The 12,552-nt window shown below is 39.6% G+C and overlaps 1 protein-coding gene across 1 annotated transcript in view; it reads right to left on the minus strand.

The window, feature by feature from the left end:
* Positions 1–5,665: 5,665 nt before the first annotated feature.
* lrrc7 (leucine rich repeat containing 7) overlaps positions 5,666–12,552 on the minus strand; it is a gene marked incomplete at its 3' end in the record, with an annotated part of 41,648 nt that continues 34,761 nt past the window's right edge. Inside the window, exons 30-32 of the mRNA XM_083940462.1 lie at positions 12,349–12,441; positions 7,510–7,584; positions 5,666–5,776 (exon numbers count right to left, since the gene is read on the minus strand). Coding sequence (XP_083796588.1) covers positions 5,666–5,776; positions 7,510–7,584; positions 12,349–12,441 — 279 coding nt within the window. The remainder of the gene's footprint in view (positions 5,777–7,509; positions 7,585–12,348; positions 12,442–12,552) is intronic.

Genomic DNA, 12,552 nt, shown 5'->3' on the forward strand with positions numbered 1-12,552 from the left:
AAGTTACATTTCAGTAGTAGTGACATTATTATACTATACATTATTATACTATATATATATATATATATATATATATATATATATATATATATATATATATATATATATATATATATATATACACCATTATAATCTATCACCTTAGCTGTGCTTGTTTCTACTATTCTGCTGTATTAACTGCCATAACATATAAGTCATATTCACATTACTATAGATATTATTATACTGTTTTTTTTTGGTTGCTTGCATCTCTGGAAGTGTGTCTGTCTTAGTCTCTCTCTGTCCATCTGTCTGTCTTTTCTCTCTTCTTTTCTTCCTCCCCAACCGGTGCAGACAGATGTGCGTCCTCCACAGAGCTGGGTCTGTCTGACGTTCCTGTCTGTTATAGTGAAGGTTTTCAACGCCACCGTACTCTACGGGGGAATTGTTGGGTCTATGTTTATCATAAATAAATCATAGAGTTTGGTCTTTACCTACTCTGTAAAGTGTCCTGAGATAACGTTTGTTATGATTTGGCACTATAAATAAAATTGAATTGATTTACATCAGCAATCAAACTTTTAACCTTTTCAATGGAACTCCATCGCCAGGCAACAGCCTCGGCCCCTCCCTTTCAGTTGATGTCATTCACATACACTGAAACACTGCAACAGGAAATAAACTCGGACACGCATGTTTGAATGACATCAACTGACAGGAAGTTGACAAGGACCCAGGCTGTTGCCGAGCAATGGAATTCCAGTGAAAGGGTCTATCATGGATATGTATGTCTTTTTATTTTGTTTAATATCTTTGGGGTTTATAAGCATGGGAATTACTGCCTGACAGGTGTCTGTGCATACGTATCCATGGCAACATCACACATCAACTTTTTTACTATCTGTCACTCATGAAAGAAACTAAGCCTAACTAAGAAAAACCATTAAAAATGTACTAATAGATCATTATTATTATTATAATTATTCAACAACAATACACAGACTTATCTTTGTGTCGTGGCTTCCTTCGCCTCTGCCTTGTTCATTGTTATTTTTAAAGGACACAACCACCTGCATTATTGCTTACATACTGAAGAAGTAGCTTAAAAATAAAGTCCCATGATGGATGGCCAACAGTGGCACACACACACACTATGCAAAATGTTGCATAGTATTAAGTTAAACACTTCTAACTTGCAAATGACAAATAACAGACTCCTCTATATTTGAGTCACACTGAATGATGGATGAATGAGCACATTAGGCGAAAGTTGTAATGGATTTTCTTAATTGGCCATAAAATTGACTGATCATTTAATTTCCTTGTCATTGATATCCATTAATCATGTCTTGGATAAAAATTAAAAGGCTAATAAGTCGAGCCGGTAGAGAGCAGTAAGGATATCTCATCGTGTCTTCTGAGCTCTCCGTATGGAAATTATTACTGGTTTCAGACTTGAACTCCAGCTTCAAGTCCGATTTACAGAAATGTCCTTATAAGAAGAATTACTTTGATTATCCTGCAACGGGGAAATTGAATTTTTTTTCACTCTTATTATTATTCATGTTACACAAAGAGGCCTGAAATACACACATGCACAGACAGGACCTATATACATGCAATTATGGAGAGATGTCAGAGCGAGGGAACTGCCAGTGACCACCGCCCAGAGCAGTTGGGGGTTCGGTGCCTTGCTCAACAGCACCTCGGCAGTGCCCAGGAAATTAACTGGCACATCTCCAGCCACCAGTCCACACTCCATACATGGTCCACACAGGGACTTGAACCAGCGACCCTACGGTTCCCAGCCAACTCACCTATGGACTGCGCTGCTGCCGCCCCAATGTTATGCCAATTTATCAACAGAAGGCCTAACTGATATTTTTTTCAGTTGCATGTGCTGTGTGCAAAACCTAGTAGTATTTTAATACATTATACTTACCACCGTGGACCAAACTTGACATGGTTTTCTAATGAGAAACTCCGATGACAAACTCAGCTGTCCCTCTGTAATCCACAGCTCAGATAAGTGTCAAGAAATAGATGAGATGGACGGATAGAGGGATGTATGAGAGTCGGGCTGTTAGACTAATGGGCGGCGGGGACAAAGGAGCATCTGCTGAGTTGATGAGAGGGTCTACCGACTTTAATCCACAGAGAAGCAGAGGAAACTGCCTCTCTCTGCTTCCCTCTCTTCCTTTCTTTACCTCATCCAATTTTCTCTACCTCCCTTTTTTATCCACGCTAGGTCATCCTCTTATCCCTCCCCTCTAGTCCCCTTATTAATCTTTCTTCCTTTTTTCATCAGCCAATCCCCCCCCATCACCTTCTTTTGTCTCCTTCACTCTTTTCACCCCTTCATCCTTCTCTCTTTCTGGACACATCCCTCAAGACAGAGCTCAGTGCACCGAGAGGAACCCAGATTACCAATAGTGACATTTTTATTGTTTGTACAATAGAGACTTTAGTACATTATTCAAAACACTTCTTATATACTGAAAAAATGGTACTTCCCAAAGCCCAAAATGGCTCCAGTATAATCGCTGCACAGCATTTTTTCAATTTTATACATATATTATTTTTTGTAAAAACTGTATCTTAAATAGTATATACAGATAGCGTCTGCAAAATGCATTCTAAACACATGATATATATTATATATACTTCTGCAATTACATTTCTCCGCGTTAATACTCAAACTTAAAACTGGAAGGATTTCAACTTGCATGTGCAAATAAATAAATAAATAAATAAATAAATAGTTCTGTTAAATCGTCACTAAAAGTTTGTCCAACTTATAACTCGACGGCGGTTCTCTCTTCGGAGGTCAAAGTACTTTTTGTCACACAACAGAAGAAGCAGCATTCAAGTTGGGTAGGTGTGGGTACTGCAGAAAGCATGAGTACATTCACAATCAATATGAGTCATTTTAAATTGGAGTTCATTCACAGCTATGTACAGTGACACACCGTCCTCCGCATTTGTTCAGCTCTTATGCAGTTTAAACACATAGAAAATGACTGTTTTTATAGTCATATACATATATATATAATATATATTTGTATAACACAAATTCACAATTACAGTAGAAATACATTTTATACAGTTCTGGATAGTACATGTGTAGGTCTCCAAGTCATACTGTGCGTACTTCCATCCATAACTTTGTTATAAGTGTCATTATTATAAAATATCACAATTTTTGAGCAAAGCTAAGGTATATCAATATATTTAGAAAGAATTACCTGAAACATGTAGTAAAAAATAATTATATTATCAAACCTTTTTTCTCTGTTCTCATCACAATACCTCTGATATTTCAAACTCTAAATAGTGTTGGGTGGGTGGGCACCAGTGGTTAAGACTCAGTCTCTCAACCGCACGACTAAACTGTGCCATTTTGTGTCCCTTTCATTGAATAAATTAAATGTTCTAACACTTATTAAGAGGGCCGACACAAAATGGGCACAGGATGACACTGTCATGTCAAGTAAAAGCAAAGGACAGCGGGGGGGTGTTGTTTTGCTCTGGATGGAACATCAGATGTTATACAGAACAAAACAAAACGCTCTGTCATGAAACGTCTCCACGACACGTGTTGCATTTACACGAAGACGGAAAATGAACCTCTTCATTCTTTTTCTGTAGTTGCGTCTGTCATGTTTTATGAGACCACGCTGACATGGTTCGAGACACCTTTGATACAATTTTACATTTTTTCTTTCCGTATCCACATAACATTTTGAACATTCACCATCAAAGCTGGCAAATCTAGATTTCCACGTGCACCTAGTATCAATTAGCATCTCCTCAGGTTACAAGAGTCGCACTGAAATTTCAAGTGTAGCCAATCGCCTTTGTGGTACAGATCAGATCTTTCCCTGATTGTCCCTTTAAGACAGCAATATTATTATATCATCGATTCTTTTAGGGATTCTCTTATCTCTGGGGGGAGGCCAGAGGTCAGGACACTTCAGCAGAGCAGATGCTTGCTGACACTTGGATTTGAAGGCCAGACCAAATGTCAAATACTGGTTTGCCTGCTTACTAAAGCCACGCTGCTGCTCTCACTGTGTGCAGATCAGATCTGGGCCACAAAGTGGTAAAGCTCTGATGTTTTGGGCCTGTGTGAATACAACCAGGGAGGGGGCAGAGGGTCCATATGGCACCAAACAGAACATCAGTCTCACTGAAACTCGGTTGTATATAATACATCCAGAGTCTTCTACGGAGTAGAGAACTCTGGAAGCCAACAGAAAATGGCTGGCTGACAGTGACCAATGATATGAAAGCATGCTGCGACTTTATCATACAACTCAAACATCTAAAAAAAGAAAAGAAAAAGGATGCAACATTGCTGCAACAATACTAGAAAACGTATTTTGGCACAGATATTATGAATAATGTAACAGTGTGTGTGTGTGTGTGTGTGTGTGTGTGTGTGTGTGTGTGTGTGTGTGTGTGTGTGTGTGTGTTTGTGACTGGTTTTAAAGCAGTTGAATGTAAAATCAGATTAAAATATTGTCTTCATTATGAATAGCGCACAGAGCACACTACTGCATATGTGTTGTGTATGAGGGCACATACCTGTAAGTCTACTCTACGTGTGTTTGCCTGTTAGCTCATTTGCATGGCAGTGTGTGTAAACATTAGCATGACTTGCTTGATAGATGGCACTGTAGGACAAGTTAGGCTCTGCTGAAAACCTCAATGGGCTGAGCCTCAGGAATATTGCTTTAGCTCTTTTTAGCACGGCTGTGCAAGCAACAGTTAAAAAAGAAAAGAAAAAGTAGCAGTAATGAACTAGCAACGGTATTGTCTTTACAGAAAAAAAAAAAAAATCAAAAATCAGTGGTATACTTTAGAAAATTGTCCATTTGGAGAAATAATCCCTGTAAGTTCACAAGAGAGGGTTAAGAATGTGATTTATCAACACTATTTATATTGATCTTAAACTTTTGCGAGCTGTCTGTCCAGGCCCCAAGGAGAGTGCAGCTCTAGAAAGCCGCAACTGTATATATGTACACAAGGCAGAGAGTCTTCAATGTCTATACACTGGAGGCAATAATACCTGCAGAACAGAAGACAGCAGAAAAGAATAACACACAAAGACAGCGAAAGAAACCGAAGAACGGAAAAGAAAAGAAAAAAAAGAACAGAACAGAATCGAAGAGAACTGAAAAGAGAACAAAGCAAAGAAGAACAATGAAGAGAAGGTGGATCGTGTGCGACACAGACGAAATAATTACAAATCTACCATGGACGGCAAAAAAAGAGGCAGCGGAGAAAAGCAAAAAAAGACTCCAGAATGCTAACTAACCAATCGAAAACAAACTATTCAGATGACTTTGTAATTAACATCCACAAAATCCAAACTGCAGCAGCCCTGTTGGAACTCAAAGTGTCCTTGGGGGGTCCGTCCAGCCGTCGATCAGGTCCCTGACCGCCGGTAGACAGAAGAGCCGATATGTTTCCTATGGTACATTTGGCACTAGTATTTGCCTTTGGTCCAGCAATAGGCAAATCAATGTCTGTTCCCCTAAAAAGGTAAAAAAAAAAAAAGGCGGCTCATTTTTCAGTTCCACAAGCCTCCAGCGGAGGACAGGTGGGGTGGCATGGGATGGCGATGAGCAGAGTAGAGAAGCGTTGTGTTTGTTTGTTTGTTTGTTATAAAACTATTTTTTTTTTAGCACGTGCTGCTGTCTCTCAGAACCACCAAGTCCACCATCCGCTGGAAACTCTTCAGCAGAGAGACGGCTGTCTCGTGCTCCATGTGTAAAAAACTATGTCCGTTAGCCTGCAAGGCAAACACGCAGCACAGTCAACAGCATGTGTGTGTGCATGTATGTATAGAGGTATGTGTGCTGCAGTATTTCCATACATATCTCTATGTGTGTGTGTGTGTGTGTGTTTGTGTGTGTGTTTGTGGAAGGATGGAGGGTCACTGCCATCATTATCTCAGTAACACATCACTGTTGGGGAAAAGAGAGAGAAGAGGAGGAGCTACACAGTCATGCTGTAGAGAGAGAGAAGGGGTAAAGACAAAAAAGGGCTTTTAGATGAGTTCATCCAGCTAAACTGTACATCTGTGGAGAGAAGACGAGGGGGGAGGAGAGAGGGGAGGGAAAGATGAAAGAAATGGGGGAGGAGGGGGGTGAATCTGTCATGGTAAAGTGCTGGCATCTCATTTCCACCGGCATTAATTAATTATAGCAAGACTTTGAAATAACAGCTGCAGTAAATATATAAATAAAGCCAATATTTATGAAAAATCTGTGTTTATTGAATCGATTTAACGGATCTATACGGGGGGGTTGAAGTTGTTTTAATAGCCCCTGGGAAAGTCTCCCTGCTAGGCTTAATTTCAATAACTACACAGACTCAGAATGCACTCATGTTTACTTGTGATGTACGCATGTTGGCTTTTTCATAATTGATATTTAAGAGAAACAATCGAGTCATCTGAAGATACTGTAATTCATACCGCATGTTTATTAATCTTATCAAAAGTTACTGTATATAAAGAATCATTAATAAGGGAGATCATGTAGAAGCAGATTGGGAAGAGCACAGAAACATCGGCCGTCTGGCTCAAAAATCAGTTTTTCAATCGTCCGGGGTTCCCACTGCTTCCTAGAGATAGTTTTTCTGGGACATTTTCAGTGATGATCTAGCTCAGGGATGTCAATGTGATCCAGTAAAGGGTCGCTGTGGCTGCAGGTTTACATTCCAACCAAGCGAGAACACACCTGATTCAACAAATCAACTATGTGAAGACAATCCAGGTGATTGAATGACTCGAGTCAGGTGTGTTCTTGCTTGGTAGGAATGAAAACCTGCAGCCACACGGCCCTTTACTGGATCAGTTTGGCACCGCTGATCTAGCTCAATTCCTCTCTGTGGACATTTTTTGTGTGGCTATAAGTAATCTCTTGTCTTTCATGTTCATTGTGATGTTTTTTGAAGTGACCCTGATGACGGGTACAAGCAGAAATTAGAAAAAGATATCTAAGTGGTAGCCATGATCACCACTGCAGTTATAGTTACAACCAATGCTGTATGATTACGTGGCTTGAAGTAAGTTCAGTTGAAGTCTTAAAAAAAGCCTTTCAAATGGTTTTTTAAACTTTAGACAACTTTTAGGTAGCGATAATAACGATATAAACATGTTTTTTTAGGCTACAAAAAGCTCCACTGGCTTATGATGAATGCGAGAGAGGTTGGGAGAGTCATGCCTAAATTATGGACCAACAGGTAAACACACAGAGGCAGAATATACAGGTGAGGAAATACTGATATAAACACAGTAAGATTACACCAGTGGGTTGAATTGTGATCACTGGCTCAGTCGCTGTGGCTGTCCGTGGAATAGCCTGCGTAATCAAATGTTGAGCAAACGTCCTGTTTTTTCCCCTACCAAATGCTCTGTCTTGCCGTTTCTTACATAAGGGAAGGGTAAGGAAGGTCAGGAAGGGAGGGGCAGGGTGCGGCTGTTTCTGGCCCATTTAATGACGAGTGAGAGGAGGTTACCTGCAGAATCTTGTCTCCAGGCTGCAGGGCGGAGGCGGCGGGCCCGTCATGCTGTACCCTAGTAACAAAGATACCCTATAAGTCAAAATGATACACCGTTAGGACGACACAGGGACACGATGGTTTAGAATCTTTGCCTTTCTCATTCTCATCTCAATACACCCCCACCAATCACATTTCTGCCAAAAATATACGGCCAGTTCACCAATGCATTCTCTTTGTTCCAGATTTAGAGAGGCATGCAATTCATGATGAATTTGAGTTATTTAAAGTATGTGGAGTTACTTACGTTATTGGCATCTATGTTATAATTTAAAGAAACTGATAGATTCCTCCCAAAAAGACATAAATTAGACCTGGCATAGACATATGGTTAGAAAGAGAGAAAAAAATAGGTATATAGTAAGGATATAAAAACTAGGGCAAGAAGAATAGGTGTGGGACAGGTGATAACTAGGGGAAAGAAGTAGGTAGCGGGGAGGGCAGAAGGTATTTCATCACCCATGTGCTCCCTCAATAACCCAAGGCAGAGATTGTAAAAACACCAACATCTTTTCACCGAGAGCTGAAAGATGTTTTTGAACACAGAAAGTGTGGGACAATGCAGCTGTGTCGACTCAATGTGTTTCAACAGGTCGTGCACGCGTTGAACACACAATAGTGAGCTTAACAGGTAAAGGTTAACATGTAGTCGTGACTCATTCCACAGTCTATGAGGAAACGCAAGAACAAACACATATATTGCATGTTAAAGAGGTGTGTATGTTAGAAGTATTAGTTTGGTTACCCTTTGTGGTAACACTGGCATTTATGTTTATACAGTGAGCCCCATATATGTATACAATCAAAGACACTTGATGATGAAATTGTTTAATTTTATATGCAATGTGGTGTGTTTTATGCACAACATACTAAAAACAGTAATTGGAATTTAGATCTGGTCAGTTGACTGTGCAAAGGTGGAATATGGAGCTCACTGTACAACAAAAATGTGTTTAACAGCTGAAAATTGTGCAGCGTTAGTCACAACAATTATACATTTACACACAAAGCAGTTGCACACAAAGCTGCAGTGCCCCGCGAAAACCTTTCCATCTTGAAAATACACAGACTTTTTCAAAAGTTTTGAAAAATTGGTCTATTTTTCAGGACGATATTGGAGATAGGGAAGGTTGTGATAACATACAGTTTCCTCCCAAAGATGACTGTTGATAAGTATGTTATGGACAGCAGCTCTGTGTGCAAAGGGCATATTAAGCGACAGCAGGAACAGAAAATTGGATCTTCAAACGTTCATGACGAAAAAAAATCTATGTTCTGCTCCTTAAAACCTTGTCTTCTGTTCTTAAACAGAGCCTGAGAAGCTAATACATCAAAGCCCGGGATCGCACTCCCGTCAATACGAGGACCGAGTCACCGTCCCCACTCCCCACTCGCTGAACCCTAATTAGCCAGATGGGAAACTGACCCAGTGGCTTAGAGTACCTCAGCTCGTCTTCTAACTTAAGTCATTGTCATTTCTATAGAAACCTGATCATGACTTGTGGCAGGTTTGCAAGGGATGTTAAAATGTTTTGGGATCATTGGGAGATCTAAACGTTGTGAAACACCACGTCAGATAGATGAGGAACCTGTTTTGCTTTGTAAAAAACTTCACTTAATCTGACTTTGGTAATTTTTTTTGGAAGATTACTTTGTTCCTACCCAAGAAACACATGCAAATACATTAGATCTTCAAAAAAAAGTAGGACCAGGTCCAAATTAAATATTCTGTTTAAAGTACAACAATACATGTAATGAAAATATGTTGTTAGGTTCATTTACAGATTATCGAATAATATAAAATATTAAAGGTTTTAGTTTAGGATTATAGCTTGTGTCATTTGAACAACACACAAATATTACATCGTGAAATATTGATGGTGTGTTCAGCCATTATGAAGAGAGAGGTCAGAGTATTTAGAGGTAAAAACTATTAAAAGATGTTAAGGCAAAAACAAAGAAAAAGTGAAGTTGTCTAAGAGGAAGCATCTTTGGTTTGAATTTGAATGGAAATGACAGGTTTTCCAGCTCCAATCCAATTTGAAAATGATACTTTACCAACAGTATTTTAGTGTTTTACAAACTTAAAGAACACTGATTAATATGAGTTAGAGAGTGTTCTTCTACTGTAGCACAGATACATCAGAGGATGAGTGTAAACAACAAGCTGACCACCAGGGGGAGTCACAGTCCTGTGGCACAGCCGTGGCTGTAGTACGCTCTGGGGATTGAAACCACAGATGTATAATTTATCAATCAAGCTGTGTGGATTCACAGTCCTTTCAACTATTTAAACTCTTGCTCAATTAAGTCTCGAGTCTGCCTTTAATTACATAAAAAGATAAAACAAATACAACATATATAGTCTTAAACCTAGTAATGTCTCTTTTGACTACAATACTCACAAATGTATCGATAAAACCAAAAGGAGTTATTCTCCTAAGTGGGTCAGAAAAGAGGATCAAAACAAAATCAGAGGCGTCTCCATTTGTCTGAGCAGAAACTGCTGAGGAATCAGTCCAGAGTTGACAACGATTGAACAGGAAGCCTCACATGTGTGGACAGAAGCAACAAGGGGACCAGACTAAGAATAGGGTGATTAAAAGAGACAGAGTGGCTGTTTAGACTCTGACGGAAGGCAAAATATCCTCCATGAGACCCTGTGTGTCTCTGCGGGGGGCACGCGTGGGGTCTGAGGTGAGCGGAGCAGACACATAGTTCATATCCGCACCACTTTTAGGACATCTAAGTGTACATTCACTTTGCAGCGTTTACGTTTGAACTGAACACTCCCATGACTCACTGAAAAATCCCCATTTGTGACTAACATCACTGCAGAAACCCAGAAGTAGAGCCAGACCCGTTTATTGGCATTGGCGAATCACAGACAGATCTGTATCTATCAGCATATATGTTTCCTGATATGAAATGGTCAGCAATTGACTGATACTGAATATACAGTAAAAGTATCTATCTATTTATTTCAGATTTAGTCTTTATTTAAATCAGCAACTGAGTGATAGTGAATACAGTAGAATTATCTATTTATTTTATTTTGTATTTAGTCTTTATTTAAATGGTCAACAATTGACTAATAATGGCTGACAATCTAATACATCATAGGTTTAATAATGTTAAATATTCTTTAATAAACTTCTGAAGAAATGAAGTGTGCCTGTATCTAGACCAACAGTATACCGGTCTCCTGTATGGATAAATAAATATGTAAAATGTCATAGATGACACAATATTTAGGAGAATCACTCACAAGCATTAATAATAGAAAGGCTGCAGCTTTATGGAGACAAGTAGAGGTGGGGATGATTAAATAACTCTATGTGTCAGCAACTGATGAACCGACAGTTTCGATGTTATCACTTCACACCCCCGTCTTAAATTAATCCCCCGTTTACAGTACCACATGGGCTGTTTTAAAGAACTCTTATTGTAGCCTTTCTATTTATAGAGCAGATGTCTCGTCTCTTACTCAGCATCTGAACAGCAGTCGGTAAAATCAGTCGTACTTCCGTCCCGAGATCAAAGTGTTGAACATCTAAAATCACCCACCGTGTCCCAGAACTAAGGCAGCCTTCCTAAAATAGCTGTCAGAGCTCCGTGAGCAGCCTCGCTCCTGTAGACTGACTATAGCAGCATGTTTCTAGGACAGACTTCCATGTGCAGGGAGCCTGGGGGATCTGCAACCCCAACAGGCTCACAACACAGGCGCACACTGAGAGAATCAGTCAAACTCAGGAGCAGAAAAGGTAAAAGAGTTTGGCATGTCTTGTAATTAGACATCATGTGTGCATGTGGGCTCAAATCTATTTCGAAGGGGTGGGAGGAACTCAATACTATACTAATACAATACTATCGCTGTATTTTGCCAACGGTAACGATTCTGCGATACTCTATACACTGTGAGACAACAATCTACGGTACATTGTGATATCTGTGTAACTGAAGAAGAAAAAATACCCCCCCAAAAAAGGGGAAAAGCAGGGATTATGTATTATTATGTATTCAGTTACATACTGCCAGAAAGCAGAAGAGTTCTGGGGCTAAAATGTTTAAAGGAAGGATACAACTATGCCTCACTAAAATCTATTCAATCTGCATGAATTAAGTTGACAGAAAACAAAATAATAATAATAATAATAATAATAAAGTAATGCAAAAAATACACTCAGAATGAAATAGAAATATCGATATTTGCCACCAGTGCATCAATAATGCAACGCAAGAGGTAGTAATATGATTTATCGCCGTCTGTATATTTTGTCCCACCCCTGTTTCTAAATACTGATATATTCAAGTTTGTTGCTGTGACTTCATTTTTCCAAAAGAGCACTTGAATATTGGCAACTGGAAATTAACCCAAACACACTATTAATGATATGTACACGCATAGTGTGTGTCATCAAAAGTGTTTCTTTTACTATCCTTCCTAATAATATAGTTTGCCAAACTCAGGTCTCATTTCCCTGAAGTCTTCCATCCTGTTTGGTAACGCTAACAATCACTTCTAATATGTGAAGAGGTGCAGTTCTCATGTATTTCATCACACCGCAGACTTCTTTCACATGCATAAACTTCAAACTGATATTTTCCAAAGGGTCTGTAGTTTAAGATCACAGACTCAAAGAGACTCAAAGTTAACCAAGTCAACTGCTGCCCCACAGACAGATGGACAGAGAGACAGACGAAACACTGCGGCAACGAGCAGCAGCAGTTTCCATGGCAACTCTGAGGTAAAGCCGGGGAGGCTGTGATTGGCTGGCAGGCCGGGTCGGGTCGTACCATGTCGGAGGGTTTGAAGGGGTTCCCCTGGCCGCTGATGCCACCAGAGATACTGAAACCAAGACCAGGGTTCTTCTCTATTCTCACACACAACTACAGAGAGAGGAGGAGGGAGAGAGAAAAAAACGAAAGACAGAAAAGAAAGAAAGACAAGTGACAGTGAAATATAACAATCTTTGCACAAGCACAGAGTAGATAGACAAC

Source organism: Echiichthys vipera, assembly GCF_963691815.1.
Source record: "Echiichthys vipera genome assembly, chromosome: 3".
Classification (NCBI taxonomy): Eukaryota; Metazoa; Chordata; class Actinopteri; order Perciformes; family Trachinidae; genus Echiichthys; species Echiichthys vipera.